General features: G+C 49.9%; 1 protein-coding gene across 2 annotated transcripts; it reads left to right on the top strand.

Annotated features, from left to right (window-relative positions):
• Nucleotides 1-937: 937 nt before the first annotated feature.
• Nucleotides 938-20,573, top strand: Nurf-38 (Inorganic pyrophosphatase Nurf-38). 2 transcript variants are annotated; one of them, XM_069502038.1, is made up of 4 exons: nt 938-1,156; nt 7,672-8,192; nt 19,452-19,561; nt 20,377-20,573. In XM_069502038.1, the coding sequence occupies exons 1-4, from the start codon at nt 973-975 to the stop codon at nt 20,483-20,485; spliced, it is 924 nt and encodes a 307-aa protein (XP_069358139.1). In that variant the 5' UTR covers nt 938-972; the 3' UTR covers nt 20,486-20,573. The 2 variants fall into 2 exon arrangements, with proteins under 2 accessions (XP_069358139.1, XP_034829999.2); XM_034974108.2 differs by having other exon boundaries at nt 939-1,156; nt 7,672-8,335.
• Nucleotides 20,574-25,123: the final 4,550 nt, after the last annotated feature.

Genomic DNA, 25,123 nt, shown 5'->3' on the forward strand with positions numbered 1-25,123 from the left:
CCTGTACGGGAGCGGTGTGCAGGCTCGACCGTACCAAAGGGGAGATCTCCCACCGAGCAGTTGGTTGTGCTCGGTAGCGCCAGCTGGGCCGACGGTTATGTCTTGGAACTTCTATATATAGTCCAGATTGCAGAACACTCTGTTAGTGCGAGTACTGTCGGCGGTACATTTGTTCGGGACTATGTCATCGATTGAACAGCGCCATCTAGTTTCTATTGTGGCACCCGCCACATAACTAATATGAAAGTCCATGTTTTTGAAGTTAGATATGTGAAAATCGACAATTAAGTAGGTAGGTATTCTGGGTTGAGCCTGAGTGAGTACCTAGTAAGTGAGGCCTTTTGCAGCGGGAATATTTCTAATCTCTTGAGTTTTACGCAGACGAAGTCACGGGCAACTGCTAGTAGGTATTATAAAATAATAATAGTTATGTGGTTATATCCATTGATATGACGAACTCACGCCACCCTTTCTGTAGTTAAGTATATCCGAAAGTTTCTTGAGACAATGAATATAATTATTATTGAAGAAATGTGTTCTAAATTATTATTCAAAACACTTTTTCTCACAAGAGTAAAGTAGTCTTACTCACTGGTTTTATGCAGCAAAGGCACCCTTTTTGAACTAGGGGGGCGAAAACAATCAATGTGCAACTTTTGAATGAACATAATAACTATTATTTACTTTTAAAAATAGCAAAATACACTTTATAATAATATGTTGAAAAAACTTGTTAAGTTATCCCTTAACACTGACCTTCACAATGTTTGTCACGTTTACAATGTTACCTGTTGCCACTGCATGCGCTCGATTGTAGACCATAGACCATGGACAGAGACTATAGACTTTGCACTCGCTTCACAGATTAGTAGGTACCTACCTACCTAGTAAAATCATGCCAAATCTTCAAATTCTTTGCACTCGCTCGAGATGTCAACTGTCTCCTGTCAATGTCGCAGTGAAAGGGAAAGAATGTCAGCGGCACGCTGGTGTGTTGCGGCGCCGTCGCGGCGCGCTGTATCACTCGGCAAGCAGCTGTGCAGGTCGCTCGTGGTCTCTTGTGCGCGCCCCAGTGTGACGTCAGCAGCCAGCGCCAGCATGTACGTCGCCGAGGACAGAGGCTCGCCCTACTCGCCGGACTACCGGGTCTACTTCAGTGAGTGCACACCACACACGCGCACGTCCGGGTCGGGGTCGCGTCACTGCATCGCACACACCTCTAGATACCCGATACAAGATTAGCTCCTAGTTACGATAGCATCTGAACACTACCTACTGCTGCAAGCCACTGATGAATGTGGTCTGAAGACCTCCGTAGAGATTTCAGGATTTTTTAGTTCTTTTTAATTCCATTATAGAGATTAAATCTTTGTAAGTCCATATTGGAGACAACCTAACATTGTGCCACTCTGGCGTAGGGTCCATGTTACTTTTTTGTGCACTATCTCATGCCCGCGACTTCGTCCGCGTGGACTACACGAATTTCAAATCAGTTCACTATTTAACCCCTCGGGGGTTGAATTTTTAAAAATCCATTCTTAGTGGATGCCTAGATCTCAAAAGCTACCTGCATGCCAAATGTCGACCCGATCCATCCTATAGTTCGAGCTGGGCGTGACAGATCAGTCATCTTTTCATTTTACATATTTAGATAGTAATTAGTGTGCAGGGATAGATGTATGTATATATATTACTTAGTTATCCTACAATGGTAATGACAATAATTATTGTTAATAAAGATGGAATTAAGTGAAGTAAATGCACAAAATATAATGAAGTTCTGGGTAACTGTTATCACAGTCAATAAACAAAACAGTCAACACTATAGGATCAGATGTAAGAGTCACTTCAAACTCTAATATTTAGAACATCACGAACTTGGCATGGACTGGTAGGTACTTACATGCAACAGCCATGTTCTGTCACAAAAGGGTTTGCCACAAACCAAGGTTCCTAGAGGACAGTTCCTATCTGATGACCTTATCATAATTTTCACTGCGGGGAACTTCAGGTTTTTTTCAAAATAGTAGTAGACATGGGGAGCTGTTTCTGTGTATTTACATAACATATCCTTGAGCACCCCGACACTAACTGAACAGTTTGTAATCCCCGAGGTGAGGAGGATTCATGTAAATTGGTTACAGGCCAAGTTTTGTTTCTATAAAACCAAAATGAGGGTTTGTTTTAAGTTGTGTGTAAGTTTGTAAGCTTCAATGACTTCAGTCAGCCGCACTCGAGCTCTCATTGCAGATAACAAACATAACAGCCAACAAGAATGTGTAGCGAGGTACTCCAACGTCATGTTTGCTGAACAATGAGGAACTCTCCACAGTGCTCGTGGCAGGACAACTACAAACAAACATAACAGCCAACAAGAATGTGTAGCGAGGTACTCCAACGTCATGTTTGCTGAACAATGAGGAACTCTCCACAGTGCTCGTGGCAGGACAACTACAAACAAACATAACAGCCAACAAGAATGTGTAGCGAGGTGCTCCAACGTCATGTTTGTTGAACAATGAGGAAGTCTCCACAGTGCTCGTGGCAGGACAACTACAAACAAACATAACAGCCAACAAGAATGTGTAGCGAGGTACTCCAACGTCATGTTTGTTGAACAATGAGGAAGTCTCCACAGTGCTCGTGGCAGGACAACTACAAACAAACATAACAGCCAACAAGAATGTGTAGCGAGGTACTCCAACGTCATGTTTGCTGAACAATGAGGAAGTCTCCACAGTGCTCGTGGCAGGACAACTACAAACAATCATTATTATCTATATTTACACGAGATAACTATCTAGAAAATATGAATTTTATTGGAAAGAATTGTTATCATTAGACATTATTCCTTATCGAGCTATTAGTCTATATCAAATATAGAGCGCTATATCAAAGAGCAGTGGTTAATACCTCTTATTTAAATTCATTTTTTATGATATTTTATTTAGTATTCACTATTTAGATTAATTTTTCTTTTCAATATAAGTAATACCTACCTACATTGAACTTTCTGTGCCCTTGTGGAGTAATTGATTTAGAATTGACCTCGCCTACAATACATTCTGCCTGAGTGCTGCACTGCTCAGTGACAGTAAATAGCAATGTTTGGCAATGTGCACCCAGTGACCCACGGCGCACGGCGCACGGCGCACGGCGCACGGCGCACGGCGCACGGCGCACGGCGCACGGCGCACGGCGCAGTTGTATATAACGAGTTATGCAACAACCTGATGTGAGCTGTACATAGCTACATAGGAGTAGACACATAGATACAGCTAAACAGTATTTAAGTTCCTTTTCATTTCAACCTTGACCTCTTGTTCAATAAATGATAATGTCAATAATGTGGAAGCTTGACTTGTTTTGATATTTGTTTTCTCGTTCAGTAACGTATGTTCGTATGCAGTGGCGTGCAACTCATAGAGGCATAAAAGCGCTGCTTACCCAAGAAATAGTTAACTCGGTTGAAATGGCTCAATGCTCATTATTCTTTGACTGGCTTACCTAACTACTGCTTACCCTGGCTTTAAACCCTATGCACGCCACTGTTCGTATGTTACTTCCTAATTTATCAAAATTATTTAGGGGTAGTTTAAATACTATTTGATAGTGTTTTTTACATACCCTTCAAGGAAATTTCTAAATAATTTCAAATACATATCAAAAATTGCGAAACCGGCAGGATTCGAACCTGCGTCTATGCTAGCGGTCGAAGCGTGCGTCGGGCGCGAACGCAGAAGACGCAGGTTCGAATCCTGCCGGTTTCGCAATTTTTGATGTAATTTTAAAATCTATACTAATATTATAATTTGTCAGCCCTAGCACAGACTAAGGGAAATGTCCCAATACTCGTCGGTTTCTCAATTCAGCTGACTTTGCAGCTTTGCCACGTTGCTGTTAGTGAATTTAAAACAAAACAAATTACATGAAAAGAAAGCAGATATTATAATGTATTTATTAAATATAATTATGGAATTAATAAGTTTCATTAATGTTATTAAATAATTAAAAAATACAAAAATGAGTGATTTGTACCAGTATCCGTCAGATTTGTCCTAATTATCGTCAATGTGTCCCAGAACTCGTCAATTTTTAACAATAATTTAAACTCTATTGCTGTAGACATAAGGTTTATTTTAATTTCATTTTCAAGTTGTGATTTTTTTTACATCGCCACTCGAGCTGAGAAAATGTGTAAAATATAAATTTAACTAGTCGTTTTAAATGAAAAACTATTGGATTCTGGGCTTTCAAGCCATGGCGGGAAATCCGCGCCTCGTCCTTGGCCGTTTACGTTGTCTATGATATTATATGATCATCATCAACCGATAGACGTCCACTGCTGGACATAAGTCTTTTGTAGGGACTTCCACACGCCACGGTCTTGCGCCACTTGAATCCAGCGGCTCTTTGCGACTCGTTTGATATCGTCCGTCCACGTGGTGGGGGGTCCACCTACGAGTAGGTGGACCCAACATAACAATATAATAGGTAGCATTACCTACTATATTGTTCAAGTTGTTTTTAGATATTGTTCAAATAGGGATGATGACTACTAGTCAAATAGGCATCTTTTTAAAATTGTTTTTCTGTTGCTTGTTATATTTTAATATTTATATTTATGAACCCCAAATTTTCTCGCTCTCTCATTTGAAACTCCACTCAATTCGATAGCAAAAAATACGGAAAGGGCTTCAGGACCTGGATCACTTCCACACGCTGTGGCAGGTTATACAGAAGACTGAGAATATAATCGGCCACTTTGTTTAATGTTTTTATGAAAAAGCCTTAGATTCCTTGGAAACATAGGCTGTATTGAGATGGCCATAGAGGTGCCAAATCGACTACTGGCATATTCAAGTGCTGAAGTGTACGAAAACCGCCACGATGTCATTCCGCATTGAGGACCAGGCAAGGAGTCGTAACCCCCCCGAAGCCCTTTACCGCTGCTTTAGAAGACTGTTTTAAGTTTCAGGATTGGAACGGTCTTGGCATTAACACTAATGGCGTGTACATCAATCACCTTTGATTTGCCGATGACAATGTATAGTCGTTATTGCAGAGACTCTGGAAGACCTTAATGCAATGCTCAATGACAGCAGAGCTTCAGAACAGGTGGGCCTAGAAATGGACATGAGTAAGACAAAAATCATGACTAAGGCTCATGTCCTGCCCCACCCAGTAATCATTAAGAGCTCTGCACTCGACATTGTAGACGAGTAGGTATGTATACCTGTTGACATATGGTTCTGAGACATGATTGCTAACTATGAACTTCATAAAAAAGCTCAGAGTCTCTCCATCGCCCAGACCCAATTGCAAAGATCGTACAATTGGGTCGAGATATCGACAAATAAAATTAATAAACGAATCGTGGAATGTAGCCGTTATCTACATAATAATATGTCGTTAAACCACGAAATAAGCTTGAAATCATTAAATCACTTGCTTTAACGATGAAAGTCGTGGTCAAAGGCCGGTCAGGCTTCACAGACTGTGGCGAAACCCGGGTTAACTCGCAACAAGGAGATGCTGTGTGTGTGGTGGGATTGGAAGGGCATTATTCATTATGAGCTGTTATCACCAGGCAGGACCATCGATTCTGAACTCTACTGCGAACAACTGATAAGATTAAAGCAAGAAGTTGAGAGAAAGCGGCTGGAATTAATCAACAGTTAAGGGGTGTGGTTTTTCACCATGATAACGCTAGACCTCACACATCTTTAGCCACTCAGCAAAAGTTAAAAAGTTTGGCTGGGAGGTGTTAATGCATCCGCCGTATAGTCCTGACCTTGCACCTTCAGATTTCCAGCTGTTTCGGTTTCTTCAGAATTCTTTAGGCAGTGTCAGGTTACAACATCACTAGAGGACTGCCAAAACCACTTGTCGCGGTATTTTGATCAGAAGTCCCAAAATTTCTATAGCAATGGGATCATGTCCCTACCTACAAGATGGCAAAAAGTTATCGAACAAAATGGTACCTACATACCTTAGTTAAATGTAAATAAACTATACTAATTTTTTGTTTTGAATTTTCTAAAAATTCCAAAAAAACTTTTTCCGTAACCTAATATTAAGATTATTGTAAAGTTATGTTAAAAATACTGATGCCCATTAAAAATGAAATAATTTCGTTGTTGTTCAAGTACACGATATCATAGATTAATTATTGGTCTCGATGCACGATACAACTGAAATTATACACACGTTTCAATCTCTAATATGTCACCGTTTTCGACATATAGCGTCGAATTCAATCGCCACTTTAAAACTCCCTATTTCATATGAGAGCCCCGTTGAAATAAAGCTTTTATATTTTTGTATGTATTTTTGTAATATTCGGCTAAAGGCCGTCAGTTTTCATATTATGTTTAAATTTGAAGTAATTGCGGTCAGCAATTCAGAAGTTATAAGGCTCTGACGGACAGACGGACAAGTGCAATTTCATTCAAGTAGACTCAGAGACCTCACTTCGCTCGGTCAAATATATACGGGAACAGATAAACATTACACAGCATGCTAAAATTATAAAACTTTAAGTTCGTCGTAGTCAGGTTAAAAAATAAAAACATTGCATCTTCAATTTAAAGGTCAATTTAAGTACAGATTAACTGTCCAAAACAGTCACTGTCTGTGTACCGCAACTGAAACTCTTATCACGTTGCAATAAGGTTTACAATTGAACAGTGTCGGTATTACGTTCATTTTTCTACTGTGTCCCAGTAACCGTCAAAATAGTATGAATTTTGACGAGTATTGGGTCAAGTAGGGATTTCAAAGTACCAATAGATGTCACATGCGTTAAATCATAAATAATAATAAAATAAACACAGTTTTATAGATTATTTCGTTAGAAAATTAACTTGACTGTTGTATAAAATAATCAGATTTACCAGAGTGGCCAATAGATGTTTCAAAACTTTCTTCGAATACTAGCATGTAGGACTACGATTGAGTGACTAAACCGGGCTAAAAACACAAATTTTGAAAATGCTAACTTTGAATGCGTTTTTCTCCAACGCTATTATAGTTTGGATTAAATGTTGTTATACTAATTTATGGAAAATACTATCACAAATATGTTGCCATAAAAAGTTTTCATTTAGTTTTTGCTAGAAATTAATAGGTGACCATTTTTTACAATCTGACGGGTATCGGTACACTGACGACTATACCAGCGTTTCCCTTACGGTCTATTTGGGCTGCAAACTGCCAACACCAGTCGCGGCTTTTTGTCTAGTGCTTTGGTCTGGAAGTGTGGTGTGAATTATTCGCTTTTTTTTTTGTCTAAATAAAAAATAAAAAAAAATTATATATATATACTTCTATACTAATATTATAATCTATACTTCTGAACTACTGAACCGATTTTAAAAATTCTTTCCCCGGTAGAAAGCTACATTATTCCTGAATGACAAGAATGCTTAAAGTTTAAATGTTTTTACGATATTTGGTACTGAGATAATCTCGCAAGTCGCATGACGGGGACGAGCTACTACCGATATGTTACTTTTTGTCCTGGAAAACCAAACATTCCCACGGGATTTTCAAAAACCTAAACCCACGCGGGCGAAGCCACGGGCATCATCTAGTTATTTATAAATAAAATAGTCTCCTGAGTGATTCTCGAGTTCAGTTTCCATTGTCGTGTGAGTACGTTGTCCGCAGAGGACGCCAGCGGGCCCATCTCGCCGCTGCACGACATCCCGCTGTGGGCCGACCGCGCCGCGCGGCTGGCGCACATGGTGGTGGAGGTGCCGCGCTGGAGCAACGCCAAGATGGAGCTGAGCCTCGCCGAGCCGCTCAACCCCATCCGCCAGGACGTGAAGAGCGGCGCGCTGCGCTACGTGGCCAACGTGTTCCCGCACCACGGCTACATCTGGAACTACGGCGCGCTGCCGCAGACGTGGGAGGACCCGCGCCACGTGGACGCGGCCACGCGCGCGCGCGGCGACAACGACCCCGTGGACGTGATCGAGATCGGCGCGCGCGTGGCGGCGCGCGGCGACGTGCTGCGCGTCAAGCTGCTGGGCGTGCTGGCGCTCATCGACGAGGGCGAGACGGACTGGAAGCTGCTGGCCATCGACGCGCGCGACCCGGCCGCCGCGGCGCTGCACGGCCCGGCCGACGTGGAGGCGCGCTTCCCGGGCCTGCTGCGCGCCACCGTGGAGTGGTTCCGCCTGTACAAGGTGCCGGACGGCAAGCCGCCCAACGCCTTCGCCTTCGACGCCGAGGTCAAGGACGCCGCCTTCGCGCACCGCGTCGTGGACGAGGTGCACGAGTTCTGGCGCGGCCTGGTGAGCGGGGAGGCCGACGCCGGCGACATCAACAAGTGAGTCATAGGCCGGTGCTCTTCGCGCACCGCGTCGTGGACGAGGTGCACGAGTTCTGGCGCGGCCTGGTGAGCGGGGAGGCCGACGCCGGCGACATCAACAAGTGAGTCATGGGCCGGTGCTCTTCGCGCACCGCGTCGTGGACGAGGTGCACGAGTTCTGGCGCGGCCTGGTGAGCGGGGAGGCCGACGCCGGCGACATCAACAAGTGAGTCATGGGCCGGTGCTCTTCGCGCACCGCGTCGTGGACGAGGTGCACGAGTTCTGGCGCGGCCTGGTGAGCGGGGAGGCCGACGCCGGCGACATCAACAAGTGAGTCATGGGCCGGTGCTCTTCGCGCACCGCGTCGTGGACGACCTGCACGAGTTCTGGCGCGGCCTGGTGAGCGGGGAGGCCGACGCCGGCGACATCAACAAGTGAGTCATGGGCCGGTGCTCTTCGCGCACCGCGTCGTGGACGAGGTGCACGAGTTCTGGCGCGGCCTGGTGAGCGGGGAGGCCGACGCCGGCGACATCAACAAGTGAGTCATGGGCCGGTGCTCTTCGCGCACCGCGTCGTGGACGAGGTGCACGAGTTCTGGCGCGGCCTGGTGAGCGGGGAGGCCGACGCCGGCGACATCAACAAGTGAGTCATGGGCCGGTGCTCTTCGCGCACCGCGTCGTGGACGAGGTGCACGAGTTCTGGCGCGGCCTGGTGAGCGGGGAGGCCGACGCCGGCGACATCAACAAGTGAGTCATGGGCCGGTGCTCTTCGCGCACCGCGTCGTGGACGAGGTGCACGAGTTCTGGCGCGGCCTGGTGAGCGGGGAGGCCGACGCCGGCGACATCAACAAGTGAGTCATGGGCCGGTGCTCTTCGCGCACCGCGTCGTGGACGAGGTGCACGAGTTCTGGCGCGGCCTGGTGAGCGGGGAGGCCGACGCCGGCGACATCAACAAGTGAGTCATGGGCCGGTGCTCTTCGCGCACCGCGTCGTGGACGAGGTGCACGAGTTCTGGCGCGGCCTGGTGAGCGGGGAGGCCGACGCCGGCGACATCAACAAGTGAGTCATGGGCCGGTGCTCTTCGCGCACCGCGTCGTGGACGAGGTGCACGAGTTCTGGCGCGGCCTGGTGAGCGGGGAGGCCGACGCCGGCGACATCAACAAGTGAGTCATGGGCCGGTGCTCTTCGCGCACCGCGTCGTGGACGAGGTGCACGAGTTCTGGCGCGGCCTGGTGAGCGGGGAGGCCGACGCCGGCGACATCAACAAGTGAGTCATGGGCCGGTGCTCTTCGCGCACCGCGTCGTGGACGAGGTGCACGAGTTCTGGCGCGGCCTGGTGAGCGGGGAGGCCGACGCCGGCGACATCAACAAGTGAGTCATGGGCCGGTGCTCTTCGCGCACCGCGTCGTGGACGAGGTGCACGAGTTCTGGCGCGGCCTGGTGAGCGGGGAGGCCGACGCCGGCGACATCAACAAGTGAGTCATGGGCCGGTGCTCTTCGCGCACCGCGTCGTGGACGAGGTGCACGAGTTCTGGCGCGGCCTGGTGAGCGGGGAGGCCGACGCCGGCGACATCAACAAGTGAGTCATGGGCCGGTGCTCTTCGCGCACCGCGTCGTGGACGAGGTGCACGAGTTCTGGCGCGGCCTGGTGAGCGGGGAGGCCGACGCCGGCGACATCAACAAGTGAGTCATGGGCCGGTGCTCTTCGCGCACCGCGTCGTGGACGAGGTGCACGAGTTCTGGCGCGGCCTGGTGAGCGGGGAGGCCGACGCCGGCGACATCAACAAGTGAGTCATGGGCCGGTGCTCTTCGCGCACCGCGTCGTGGACGAGGTGCACGAGTTCTGGCGCGGCCTGGTGAGCGGGGAGGCCGACGCCGGCGACATCAACAAGTGAGTCATGGGCCGGTGCTCTTCGCGCACCGCGTCGTGGACGAGGTGCACGAGTTCTGGCGCGGCCTGGTGAGCGGGGAGGCCGACGCCGGCGACATCAACAAGTGAGTCATGGGCCGGTGCTCTTCGCGCACCGCGTCGTGGACGAGGTGCACGAGTTCTGGCGCGGCCTGGTGAGCGGGGAGGCCGACGCCGGCGACATCAACAAGTGAGTCATGGGCCGGTGCTCTTCGCGCACCGCGTCGTGGACGAGGTGCACGAGTTCTGGCGCGGCCTGGTGAGCGGGGAGGCCGACGCCGGCGACATCAACAAGTGAGTCATGGGCCGGTGCTCTTCGCGCACCGCGTCGTGGACGAGGTGCACGAGTTCTGGCGCGGCCTGGTGAGCGGGGAGGCCGACGCCGGCGACATCAACAAGTGAGTCATGGGCCGGTGCTCTTCGCGCACCGCGTCGTGGACGAGGTGCACGAGTTCTGGCGCGGCCTGGTGAGCGGGGAGGCCGACGCCGGCGACATCAACAAGTGAGTCATGGGCCGGTGCTCTTCGCGCACCGCGTCGTGGACGAGGTGCACGAGTTCTGGCGCGGCCTGGTGAGCGGGGAGGCCGACGCCGGCGACATCAACAAGTGAGTCATGGGCCGGTGCTCTTCGCGCACCGCGTCGTGGACGAGGTGCACGAGTTCTGGCGCGGCCTGGTGAGCGGGGAGGCCGACGCCGGCGACATCAACAAGTGAGTCATGGGCCGGTGCTCTTCGCGCACCGCGTCGTGGACGAGGTGCACGAGTTCTGGCGCGGCCTGGTGAGCGGGGAGGCCGACGCCGGCGACATCAACAAGTGAGTCATGGGCCGGTGCTCTTCGCGCACCGCGTCGTGGACGAGGTGCACGAGTTCTGGCGCGGCCTGGTGAGCGGGGAGGCCGACGCCGGCGACATCAACAAGTGAGTCATGGGCCGGTGCTCTTCGCGCACCGCGTCGTGGACGAGGTGCACGAGTTCTGGCGCGGCCTGGTGAGCGGGGAGGCCGACGCCGGCGACATCAACAAGTGAGTCATGGGCCGGTGCTCTTCGCGCACCGCGTCGTGGACGAGGTGCACGAGTTCTGGCGCGGCCTGGTGAGCGGGGAGGCCGACGCCGGCGACATCAACAAGTGAGTCATGGGCCGGTGCTCTTCGCGCACCGCGTCGTGGACGAGGTGCACGAGTTCTGGCGCGGCCTGGTGAGCGGGGAGGCCGACGCCGGCGACATCAACAAGTGAGTCATGGGCCGGTGCTCTTCGGCCGACGCCTTCGCGCACCGCGTCGTGGACGAGGTGCACGAGTTCTGGCGCGGCCTGGTGAGCGGGGAGGCCGACGCCGGCGACATCAACAAGTGAGTCATGGGCCGGTGCTCTTCGCGCACCGCGTCGTGGACGAGGTGCACGAGTTCTGGCGCGGCCTGGTGAGCGGGGAGGCCGACGCCGGCGACATCAACAAGTGAGTCATGGGCCGGTGCTCTTCGCGCACCGCGTCGTGGACGAGGTGCACGAGTTCTGGCGCGGCCTGGTGAGCGGGGAGGCCGACGCCGGTGACATCAACAAGTGAGTCATGGGCCGGTACTCTTCGGCCGACGCCTTCGCGCACCGCGTCGTGGACGAGGTGCACGAGTTCTGGCGCGGCCTGGTGAGCGGGGAGGCCGACGCCGGCGACATCAACAAGTGAGTCATGGGCCGGTGCTCTTCGGCCGACGCCTTCGCGCACCGCGTCGTGGACGAGGTGCACGAGTTCTGGCGCGGCCTGGTGAGCGGGGAGGCCGACGCCGGCGACATCAACAAGTGAGTCATGGGCCGGTGCTCTTCGCGCACCGCGTCGTGGACGAGGTGCACGAGTTCTGGCGCGGCCTGGTGAGCGGGGAGGCCGACGCCGGCGACATCAACAAGTGAGTCATGGGCCGGTGCTCTTCGCGCACCGCGTCGTGGACGAGGTGCACGAGTTCTGGCGCGGCCTGGTGAGCGGGGAGGCCGACGCCGGCGACATCAACAAGTGAGTCATGGGCCGGTGCTCTTCGCGCACCGCGTCGTGGACGAGGTGCACGAGTTCTGGCGCGGCCTGGTGAGCGGGGAGGCCGACGCCGGCGACATCAACAAGTGAGTCATGGGCCGGTGCTCTTCGCGCACCGCGTCGTGGACGAGGTGCACGAGTTCTGGCGCGGCCTGGTGAGCGGGGAGGCCGACGCCGGCGACATCAACAAGTGAGTCATGGGCCGGTGCTCTTCGCGCACCGCGTCGTGGACGAGGTGCACGAGTTCTGGCGCGGCCTGGTGAGCGGGGAGGCCGACGCCGGCGACATCAACAAGTGAGTCATGGGCCGGTGCTCTTCGCGCACCGCGTCGTGGACGAGGTGCACGAGTTCTGGCGCGGCCTGGTGAGCGGGGAGGCCGACGCCGGCGACATCAACAAGTGAGTCATGGGCCGGTACTCTTCGGCCGACGCCTTCGCGCACCGCGTCGTGGACGAGGTGCACGAGTTCTGGCGCGGCCTGGTGAGCGGGGAGGCCGACGCCGGCGACATCAACAAGTGAGTCATGGGCCGGTGCTCTTCGCGCACCGCGTCGTGGACGAGGTGCACGAGTTCTGGCGCGGCCTGGTGAGCGGGGAGGCCGACGCCGGCGACATCAACAAGTGAGTCATGGGCCGGTGCTCTTCGCGCACCGCGTCGTGGACGAGGTGCACGAGTTCTGGCGCGGCCTGGTGAGCGGGGAGGCCGACGCCGGCGACATCAACAAGTGAGTCATGGGCCGGTGCTCTTCGCGCACCGCGTCGTGGACGAGGTGCACGAGTTCTGGCGCGGCCTGGTGAGCGGGGAGGCCGACGCCGGCGACATCAACAAGTGAGTCATGGGCCGGTGCTCTTCGCGCACCGCGTCGTGGACGAGGTGCACGAGTTCTGGCGCGGCCTGGTGAGCGGGGAGGCCGACGCCGGCGACATCAACAAGTGAGTCATGGGCCGGTGCTCTTCGCGCACCGCGTCGTGGACGAGGTGCACGAGTTCTGGCGCGGCCTGGTGAGCGGGGAGGCCGACGCCGGCGACATCAACAAGTGAGTCATGGGCCGGTGCTCTTCGCGCACCGCGTCGTGGACGAGGTGCACGAGTTCTGGCGCGGCCTGGTGAGCGGGGAGGCCGACGCCGGCGACATCAACAAGTGAGTCATGGGCCGGTGCTCTTCGCGCACCGCGTCGTGGACGAGGTGCACGAGTTCTGGCGCGGCCTGGTGAGCGGGGAGGCCGACGCCGGCGACATCAACAAGTGAGTCATGGGCCGGTGCTCTTCGCGCACCGCGTCGTGGACGAGGTGCACGAGTTCTGGCGCGGCCTGGTGAGCGGGGAGGCCGACGCCGGCGACATCAACAAGTGAGTCATGGGCCGGTGCTCTTCGCGCACCGCGTCGTGGACGAGGTGCACGAGTTCTGGCGCGGCCTGGTGAGCGGGGAGGCCGACGCCGGCGACATCAACAAGTGAGTCATGGGCCGGTGCTCTTCGCGCACCGCGTCGTGGACGAGGTGCACGAGTTCTGGCGCGGCCTGGTGAGCGGGGAGGCCGACGCCGGCGACATCAACAAGTGAGTCATGGGCCGGTGCTCTTCGCGCACCGCGTCGTGGACGAGGTGCACGAGTTCTGGCGCGGCCTGGTGAGCGGGGAGGCCGACGCCGGCGACATCAACAAGTGAGTCATGGGCCGGTGCTCTTCGCGCACCGCGTCGTGGACGAGGTGCACGAGTTCTGGCGCGGCCTGGTGAGCGGGGAGGCCGACGCCGGCGACATCAACAAGTGAGTCATGGGCCGGTGCTCTTCGCGCACCGCGTCGTGGACGAGGTGCACGAGTTCTGGCGCGGCCTGGTGAGCGGGGAGGCCGACGCCGGCGACATCAACAAGTGAGTCATGGGCCGGTGCTCTTCGCGCACCGCGTCGTGGACGAGGTGCACGAGTTCTGGCGCGGCCTGGTGAGCGGGGAGGCCGACGCCGGCGACATCAACAAGTGAGTCATGGGCCGGTGCTCTTCGCGCACCGCGTCGTGGACGAGGTGCACGAGTTCTGGCGCGGCCTGGTGAGCGGGGAGGCCGACGCCGGCGACATCAACAAGTGAGTCATGGGCCGGTGCTCTTCGCGCACCGCGTCGTGGACGAGGTGCACGAGTTCTGGCGCGGCCTGGTGAGCGGGGAGGCCGACGCCGGCGACATCAACAAGTGAGTCATGGGCCGGTGCTCTTCGCGCACCGCGTCGTGGACGAGGTGCACGAGTTCTGGCGCGGCCTGGTGAGCGGGGAGGCCGACGCCGGCGACATCAACAAGTGAGTCATGGGCCGGTGCTCTTCGCGCACCGCGTCGTGGACGAGGTGCACGAGTTCTGGCGCGGCCTGGTGAGCGGGGAGGCCGACGCCGGCGACATCAACAAGTGAGTCATGGGCCGGTGCTCTTCGCGCACCGCGTCGTGGACGAGGTGCACGAGTTCTGGCGCGGCCTGGTGAGCGGGGAGGCCGACGCCGGCGACATCAACAAGTGAGTCATGGGCCGGTGCTCTTCGCGCACCGCGTCGTGGACGAGGTGCACGAGTTCTGGCGCGGCCTGGTGAGCGGGGAGGCCGACGCCGGCGACATCAACAAGTGAGTCATGGGCCGGTGCTCTTCGCGCACCGCGTCGTGGACGAGGTGCACGAGTTCTGGCGCGGCCTGGTGAGCGGGGAGGCCGACGCCGGCGACATCAACAAGTGAGTCATGGGCCGGTGCTCTTCGCGCACCGCGTCGTGGACGAGGTGCACGAGTTCTGGCGCGGCCTGGTGAGCGGGGAGGCCGACGCCGGCGACATCAACAAGTGAGTCATGGGCCGGTGCTCTTCGCGCACCGCGTCGTGGACGAGGTGCACGAGTTCTGGCGCGGCCTGGTGAGCGGGGAGGCCGACGCCGGCGACATCAACAAGTGAGTCATGGGCCGGTGCTCTTCGCGCACCGCGTCGTGGACGAGGTGCACGAGTTCTGGCGCGGCCTGGTGAGCGGGGAGGCCGACGCCGGCGACATCAACAAGTGAGTCCTGGGCCGGTGCTCTTCGCGCACCGCGTCGTGGACGAGGTGCACGAGTTCTGGCGCGGCCTGGTGAGCGGGGAGGCCGACGCCGGCGACATCAACAAGTGAGTCATGGGCCGGTGCTCTTCGCGCACCGCGTCGTGGACGAGGTGCACGAGTTCTGGCGCGGCCTGGTGAGCGGGGAGGCCGACGCCGGCGACATCAACAAGTGAGTCATGGGCCGGTGCTCTTCGCGCACCGCGTCGTGGACGAGGTGCACGAGTTCTGGCGCGGCCTGGTGAGCGGGGAGGCCGACGCCGGCGACATCAACAAGTGAGTCCTGGGCCGGTGCTCTTCGCGCACCGCGTCGTGGACGAGGTGCACGAGTTCTGGCGCGGCCTGGTGAGCGGGGAGGCCGACGCCGGCGACATCAACAAGTGAGTCATGGGCCGGTGCTCTTCGCGCACCGCGTCGTGGACGAGGTGCACGAGTTCTGGCGCGGCCTGGTGAGCGGGGAGGCCGACGCCGGCGACATCAACAAGTGAGTCATGGGCCGGTGCTCTTCGCGCACCGCGTCGTGGACGAGGTGCACGAGTTCTGGCGCGGCCTGGTGAGCGGGGAGGCCGACGCCGGCGACAGCAACAAGTGAGTCATGGGCCGGTGCTCTTCGCGCACCGCGTCGTGGACGAGGTGCACGAGTTCTGGCGCGGCCTGGTGAGCGGGGAGGCCGACGCCGGCGACATCAACAAGTGAGTCATGGGCCGGTGCTCTTCGGCCGACGCCTTCGACGCCGAGGTCGAGGACGCCGCCTTCGCGCACCGCGACCGTGCGATTTATAATATTATTTTGCAATATTTTCCAAACATCCGTGTTAAATACAGGGTTACAGGAAAATAGGACACGATTCCGTTAAGGGGTTATATGTAGTACAGGACATTAGCTATCAAATGACCCCTAAAGTGCTTATGCAAAAGTGTATCGTTTTCGAGTTATTCATTTTTTTATTTTTTCTTGGTAAAGGTTTTTCTTGGTATTTATTATATTTTCAAGTAATCTATTATAAATACACACACACGCACATTCAAACTCACACATAAGCATGTACGCAATGACATTTCCTTTCAAATTCCCCCTTCAGTCCGCTTCCGCATTCTGGCGCTTACGCACGCTGAAAACCGCTCCTGTTTTGCACAACAAATGTGCCACGCAATTTATAACACCCGCTCGGCTCCGCTACCGTTTTAACACGATAAAAGTTCAAAAAGTGTGTAAACTCGCAAAATCAAGTGAATCCGCTAAACTAATAAATAAACGCTAATTAAACCGCTAATACAAGTGATCTGAACAATCAAGCAAAATAGGTGCCTATATAAAGAGCAAAATTAACCTATGACGTGTACATATCATCGCTAATTAATCTTGCTATCGAAACTCCCTTTAATAAAATCAGTGCAGTTAAGTATATCGGAAGGTCATCCCAAAGGTCATCATCAGCAAGGAGCAGATCCCACTCACCAGCGACCGCCTGAAGCTCAGGTAACCTACAGTAAATTATGTTTATCAAATAATTTCACAAGGCTTGTAGGATTTTACAAGAGTTGTAGACTTGTAGAACTTGTATTTTAAATTTATAACACTTTATTTTTGCTAAATTGCAAAATAATTTTTCAATCGTAATAAATGTCGATAAAATAGAACGTACGGTACCAGTAGTCAAGTTATTGTTAAAAATATTTTATTTTTTCAAATAATTTAATTTTGTGTTAAATAACCTATTTGTAAAACCTGTTGCTTCTTATTTTATTTACCTACCTACTTTTATTTATTCTATTTCGGTACATCAACAGGAAGTACCTACACAAAAAGTTTAAATTAAAAATATTACATTCTTTTTCGTGAATTAAGGTTAGACTTAAAATTTGGAAAAATAGATAGACTTCAAAAATTTTCGCTATTCGAATTACATTGCAAAAAATGGCGAAATCTGATTCGAAAGTTACAATTATTCTTCAATTAAGTAATTCGTGACAAAAAAGATATTTTATTTGGCGCATTTACTGATAAATTATCTAAAGACCAAAAAATAGCAGAGTGGAAAGAGATACTATTGCTATGTCAGTCGTTTGGACTTGTATCTGCCGAAAAAGATTATGCCAGCATACTCGTATGTATATGAGACACGTTTTGGCCAAATTTAAAAAGAGCAACATGGATAAGTTTAATAAAATTACACCTTTGAATTATTTTGTAGTTATTTTACCTATTTACTACTACGTACTAGATAATTTAATTATTCTTTTATACAATATCATACTTGCATACAACTTGTAAAATAAATTAAGAGTCAACGGAGGCTCTCCAACTTTTTCGTTACAAGTTACAAGCTACAAGTTACAAAGGCATTTTTGATGAACAAAACCACAAATACAAGTGTTAAAAACACTTGTATTACAAGTGATATTACTTGTAGCTTGTAGTTTACAAGTGTAGTTTTGATAAACGCATTCTTGTAAAAATACACAAATTTACAAGAGAAACGCTTGTAATACAAGACTTGTAACGTTTGATAAACAGGGCACTGGTAGAAAATTCTAACAAATGCTATTGCCAAATAAACCGGCCAAGTGCGAGTCAGGCTCGCGCAATGAGGGTTCCGTACTACAGTCGTATTTTTTCGATATTTTGCACGATAATTCAAAAACTGTGATGCATAAAAATAAATAAAAATCTGTTTTTGAATGTACAGGTGAAGACCTTTCATATGATACCCCATTTAATATAGTCACTCACTTCGAAAGTTGAAAATACTAATTATTAGTTCATGACCACAATTTTTTTTTGTGTGATCTAGCCCTAAATTCACGGTTTTCAGACTGTAGGTTTCTTGATAGACAGACGGACAAACAGACAGACAGACAGACAACAAAGTGATCCTATAAGGGTTCCGTTTTTCCTTCCAGGTACGGAACCCTAAAAATTAAATCAGAATCAATGTAAAAACGAGTTTATTGCAAAATCGTTGAAGATTATTTTTCAATGAGGTCAAAAGGTAATATAAAATCAGTCAAGTGCGAGTCGGGCTCGCACACGAAGGGTTCCGTACCATCGTACAAGAAATAACAATTTTTATTTTTTTTAAATTTTCATGGCGGCCATTTTGTAATTTTTAGTATTTGTTGTTATAGCGGCCATAAAAATACACATTCTGTGAAAATTTCATGTTCGTTCGTCCGTCCGTCCGTCTGTCCGGCCGTCCGTTTGTCTGTCAGTGGACTGTATCTCGTGAACCCTAATAGGTAGAGACTTGAACAGTCTCATATTATGAGATACTAAGGGTTGTGAATATGAGATAGTATTTCATATTAAATTTTTTTTGGTTTGAGTATAGATTTAGAGGAAAAGGAAAGAAATCAATTCAAATTTAACTTTTATCGGCCATATTAATTACGTACATAGGTGTTTCATAGGTATAATCTAAATCAGATTCAACTTAATCACAGTGATTTTTAAATGGCATTAAACAGTATCAAAAATCAACTAATTACGACAAAATTAAAAGTATCTATTAATTCTTAGATAAAAAAATACAAAGAACACAATAATTTACCTATATTAACTTCTCCACAATACCCACAAGTCCACTTGAACCAGCCTGTCCTGTCTTCTGAAACCTTTCCGCTACAGTTCATAATCACTGCTGCTGTCTGCAAGATCAGGTAAGATCTAGAAAATCTAGAAAACCTATTTTTGAATAGTCATATTTTACTATATCCTAATATAAGATATCTCATTTAAGGAGCCCCCACGTATCTCAAGTTAGGAAAACATCTACATTGAACAAAATGGCTGCCTATTATTTTTTGGCAAAGAAAATGTAACAAAACTGCAAATGCCTAGTAAAACTAATCTTATAATTGAACCAATGACTATAAATTTAAATCATTTAGTGCAGTTATCAAGTTGTGACATACCTTGTAAACATTTGATGTCGAAAATCTAGTTTTGTGGTTCTGTAAAAGCCCGCGCGTAGGTACACAACTTAACTTCGCCTCAGACTGGAAAGCACTAAGACACGTTTTGATCTGTTGCCGCGCGGCTTCTAACGACAGTAAAGCCAAATAGCGGCGGTGATTAATTAGACGCCAAAACCTCACTATCTCATATTTGGCAACCATCTCATATTCGGCATCGTGGCCCTAATATGGAGGTGCGTGTGCGCAGGATGAACGTGACGGTGGAGGGCAGTCCTGCACGCGTGGAGCGCGCGGACGCGGCGCGCGTGCTGGCCGCCGCGCCGCCCGCCGCGCCGCCGCAGCCGCCGCCGCCGCACGGTCAGTGCCATCGTACACAACTACAGACCGTTCACCATAACTTTTCCCCTGACGTTATGTTGGCACCATTGCAAATCACACAATAATAAACCCTAAGTTCTAATATAGCAAGCAAACCAATGGTGCCAACGTGATGGCAGGGGACAAATTATAGTAAACGGTCTGTAGATCTCACATTTTTAACCGACTTCCAAAAAGGAGGTGGGGTTCTCAATTCGGCCGGTTTCTTTTTTTTATGTATGTAGGTACCTACATCGATTTTTTCGAGGTTTGGAAGTCGGTTTTTATAATGTTTATTTATATATTTAATCCTTAATCTATGATGAATGTCCCCAATCCCCATCGATCTGACATTTGTAAAAAAAATATTCAAGGTCAAAGTTCGCAAATATGGGTTTTTTGCGTTTTTCAGCCAAACGGTAAGTTTTATCATAAAAGTAGGTTAGATAAAAGTGTAGATTATGTAATTATCTATATATTTTTTATTGTGATGTAACCATAAATTCACGGTTTTCGGTTTTTTTCCTTTACTTGTGTTATAAGACCTTCCTACCTGCCAAATTTCATGATTCTAGGTCAACGGGAAGTACCCTATAAGTTTCTCTACAGACAGACAACGAAGTGATCCTATAAGGGTTCCTTTTTACCTTTTGAGGTACGGAACGCTAAAAACAACCATGCCCTTCCAAGTTAGTTCGCCTTCATCTCCTACATCATCACTTACCCTTGCAGTCAAAAACATTAGTGTAGTGAAACTAGATTGTAATCCTTTGTAATGGTTACGTGAAGACTAACAAATATGTAATCTGTTGCAGTGGACAAGTGGCATTACGTGTCGAGCCTGTAGCGCGCTGCGGCGTCGCAGCACGCCACGGCAGCCGGCGCCGTGCTGCAGCACGACACGGCAGCCGCAGTAGAGTGTAAGAGTAAGTGAACCCGGCCGCGTCAGCGAGTGATGTTACAAGTTGTTGTTAACTTATTTAAGCTATTATATTATAACTATTTTTGTAAACAGCCTTTCATTTGAAATCCAACCCTAATCGCATTAAATAATGTTAATTTTTAGTTTTTAAATAATACTATATCCCGGCGCGCGTCACGGATCAGGATGCGACAAGGTAACTAGCTATGTTGGCTTTACAAATAATACTATATCCCGGCGCGCGTCACGGATCAGGATGCGACAAGGTAACTAGCTATGTTGGCTTTACAAATAATACTATATCCCGGCGCGCGTCACGGATCAGGATGCGACAAGGTAACTAGCTATGTTGGCTTTACAAATAATACTATATCCCGGCGCGCGTCACGGATCAGGATGCGACAAGGTAACTAGCTATGTTGGCTTTACAAATAATACTATATCCCGGCGCGCGTCACGGATCAGGGATGCGACAAGGTAACTAGCTATGTTGGCTTTACAAATAATACTATATCCCGGCGCGCGTCACGGATCAGGATGCGACAAGGTAACTAGCTATGTTGGCTTTACAAATAATACTATATCCCGGCGCGCGTCACGGATCAGGATGCGACAAGGTAACTAGCTATGTTGGCTTTACAAATAATACTATATCCCGGCGCGCGTCACGGATCAGGATGCGACAAGGTAACTAGCTATGTTGGCTTTACAAATAATACTATATCCCGGCGCGCGTCACGGATCAGGATGCGACAAGGTAACTAGCTATGTTGGCTTTACAAATAATACTATATCCCGGCGCGCGTCACGGATCAGGATGCGACAAGGTAACTAGCTATGTTGGCTTTACAAATAATACTATATCCCGGCGCGCGTCACGGATCAGGATGCGACAAGGTAACTAGCTATGTTGGCTTTACAAATAATACTATATCCCGGCGCGCGTCACGGATCAGGATGCGACAAGGTAACTAGCTATGTTGGCTTTACAAATAATACTATATCCCGGCGCGCGTCACGGATCAGGATGCGACAAGGTAACTAGCTATGTTGGCTTTACAAATAATACTATATCCCGGCGCGCGTCACGGATCAGGATGCGACAAGGTAACTAGCTATGTTGGCTTTACAAATAATACTATATCCCGGCGCGCGTCACGGATCAGGATGCGACAAGGTAACTAGCTATGTTGGCTTTACAAATAATACTATATCCCGGCGCGCGTCACGGATCAGGATGCGACAAGGTAACTAGCTATGTTGGCTTTACAAATAATACTATATCCCGGCGCGCGTCACGGATCAGGATGCGACAAGGTAACTAGCTATGTTGGCTTTACAAATAATACTATATCCCGGCGCGCGTCACGGATCAGGATGCGACAAGGTAACTAGCTATGTTGGCTTTACAAATAATACTATATCCCGGCGCGCGTCACGGATCAGGATGCGACAAGGTAACTAGCTATGTTGGCTTACAAATAATACTATATCCCGGCGCGCGTCACGGATCAGGATGCGACAAGGTAACTAGCTATGTTGGCTTTACAAATAATACTATATCCCGGCGCGCGTCACGGATCAGGATGCGACAAGGTAACTAGCTATGTTGGCTTTACAAATAATACTATATCCCGGCGCGCGTCACGGATCAGGATGCGACAAGGTAACTAGCTATGTTGGCTTTACAAATAATACTATATCCCGGCGCGCGTCACGGATCAGGATGCGACAAGGTAACTAGCTATGTTGGCTTTACAAATAATACTATATCCCGGCGCGCGTCACGGATCAGGATGCGACAAGGTAACTAGCTATGTTGGCTTTACAATAATACTATATCCCGGCGCGCGTCACGGATCAGGATGCGACAAGGTAACTAGCTATGTTGGCTTTACAAATAATACTATATCCCGGCGCGCGTCACGGATCAGGATGCGACAAGGTAACTAGCTATGTTGGCTTTACAAATAATACTATATCCCGGCGCGCGTCACGGATCAGGATGCGACAAGGTAACTAGCTATGCTGGCTTTACAAATAATACTATATCCCGGCGCGCGTCACGGATCAGGATGCGACAAGGTAACTAGCTATGTTGGCTTTACAAATAATACTATATCCCGGCGCGCGTCACGGATCAGGATGCGACAAGGTAACTAGCTATGTTGGCTTTACAAATAATACTATATCCCGGCGCGCGTCACGGATCAGGATGCGACAAGGTAACTAGCTATGTTGGCTTTACAAATAATACTATATCCCGGCGCGCGTCACGGATCAGGATGCGACAAGGTAACTAGCTATGTTGGCTTTACAAATAATACTATATCCCGGCGCGCGTCACGGATCAGGATGCGACAAGGTAACTAGCTATGTTGGCTTTACAAATAATACTATATCCCGGCGCGCGTCACGGATCAGGATGCGACAAGGTAACTAGCTATGTTGGCTTTACAAATAATACTATATCCCGGCGCGCGTCACGGATCAGGATGCGACAAGGTAACTAGCTATGTTGGCTTTACAAATAATACTATATCCCGGCGCGCGTCACGGATCAGGATGCGACAAGGTAACTAGCTATGTTGGCTTTACAAATAATACTATATCCCGGCGCGCGTCACGGATCAGGATGCGACAAGGTAACTAGCTATGTTGGCTTTACAAATAATACTATATCCCGGCGCGCGTCACGGATCAGGATGCGACAAGGTAACTAGCTATGTCGGCTTTACGTTCCGGAAGTCATCGCAGCCATCGCAAAAATTACATAATTTAATTTTCTGAATCACTAATAATAAGCTGCACTCGGAAATGACCCATGAATTTGATGAGATTCCTAGTTCTTAAATAATTGTATATTTATTTATTAAAACGGGCTATAAGTGGGTACTTGAAAAATTAGCAACGAAATCCCCAGGGGCGGCCTTGATGTGCACGCTGTAGACTTGTGTCACTAGTGACTAGGTACACGCTGTAGACTTGTGTCACTAGTGACTAGGTACACGCTGTAGACTTGTGTCACTAGTGACTAGGTACACGCTGTAGACTTGTGTCACTAGTGACTAGGTACACGCTGTAGAATTGTGTCACTAGTGACTAGGGACACGCTGTAGTTGTGTCACTAGTGACTAGGTACACGCTGTAGACTTGTGTCACTAGTGACTAGGTACACGCTGTAGACTTGTGTCACTAGTGACTAGGTACACGCTAGCTGCCTTGGGTGAATGCTAGGTACGGAGGTACATTCTTTATTATAGAGGGAGCCAGTGAAAGTTTCTCTGCGTATTTTCCCTAGCACAGGGAGGAACGATCGGCGACTATGAAGTATGGGTCGCGGTGGCGGTGGTTTGGCAGATATCTAATAAACGTGTACCTACCTACATATTTACGTCAACGTATAACATCCAATTTTTTATATTTTCTTCAGAATAGTATACTTATTAAAAAATCATGCATTACATGCCAGACACTTCGTGTAGTGCAGTATATACATTACATCATATTAAATCATGCATTACATGCCAGACACTTAGTGTAGTTCAGTATACACATTACATCATATTAAATCATGCATTACATGCCAGACACTTAGTGTAGTTCAGTATACACATTACATCATATTAAATCATGCATTACATGCCAGACACTTAGTGTAGTTCAGTATACACATTACATCATATTAAATCATGCATTAACGACCCCCTGACGCAGTGGTGAGCGCTGTGGTCTTAATAGTGGGAGGTCCCGGGTTCGATTCCTGGCAGGGGTTTGGAATTTTATAATTTCTAAATTTCTGGTCTGGTCTGGTGGGAGGCTTTGGCCGTAGCTAGTTACCACCCTACCGGCAAAGCCGTGCCGCCAAGCGATTTAGCGTTCCGGTACGATGCCGTGTAGAAACCAAAGGGGTATGGGTTTAATAAAAACTGCCATACCCCTTCCAGGTTAGCCCGCTATCATCTTAGACTGCATCATCACTTACCACCAGGTGAGATTGCAGTCAAGGGCTAACTTGTATCTGAATAAAAAATAAATAAAAAATACCTGCCAGACACTTAGTGTAGTTCAGTATACACATTACATCATATTAGCAGGCGCGCCGCCATTTAATTGTAAACACTTTGCTCATTAAACATCGCGTCATCGTCCCCACCGTCGTTGTGAGATTATAAAATCGGATACGCCGTTTGCAGTGATTCATTATTCGTGTGGCTCTTGCCGAGGGCATTTCTTAGTAGACACTATGTGTCGTACTGTAGGTTATTATAATTGTTGTTGTGACCTTATGTGGTTTAAGACGTTGAGGTAATAGTACTAGGTTGTGGTGTGCTAGGTTAGCTAGTTGGTCTGGGACCGGTATGGGGATGGAGGAGCCGGTGTAGGTAGGGACCTAGGTAGTGTTGTCTATACTCATAGTAGACGTTGGTGTCATGACTGATAGTTAGTGAGGGTTGCTATAGTTATCGTCGAGGGTAGTTTGTGTTGTCTCTCGTAGTGTGCGAGAATATTGTCAGTGCGCCCACGAAGGCTCGGTTAATCTAAAGGTTGTAAACCTGACGTAACTGGTTAACCATTACCTAAGGTTACTGTTAGTGGTTAGTCACCAATCTCAATCATAATAACATACTTCTGGTGGT

This window comes from Maniola hyperantus, chromosome 12 (genome assembly GCF_902806685.2).
Source record: "Maniola hyperantus chromosome 12, iAphHyp1.2, whole genome shotgun sequence".
NCBI classification, from domain to species: Eukaryota; Metazoa; Arthropoda; class Insecta; order Lepidoptera; family Nymphalidae; genus Maniola; species Maniola hyperantus.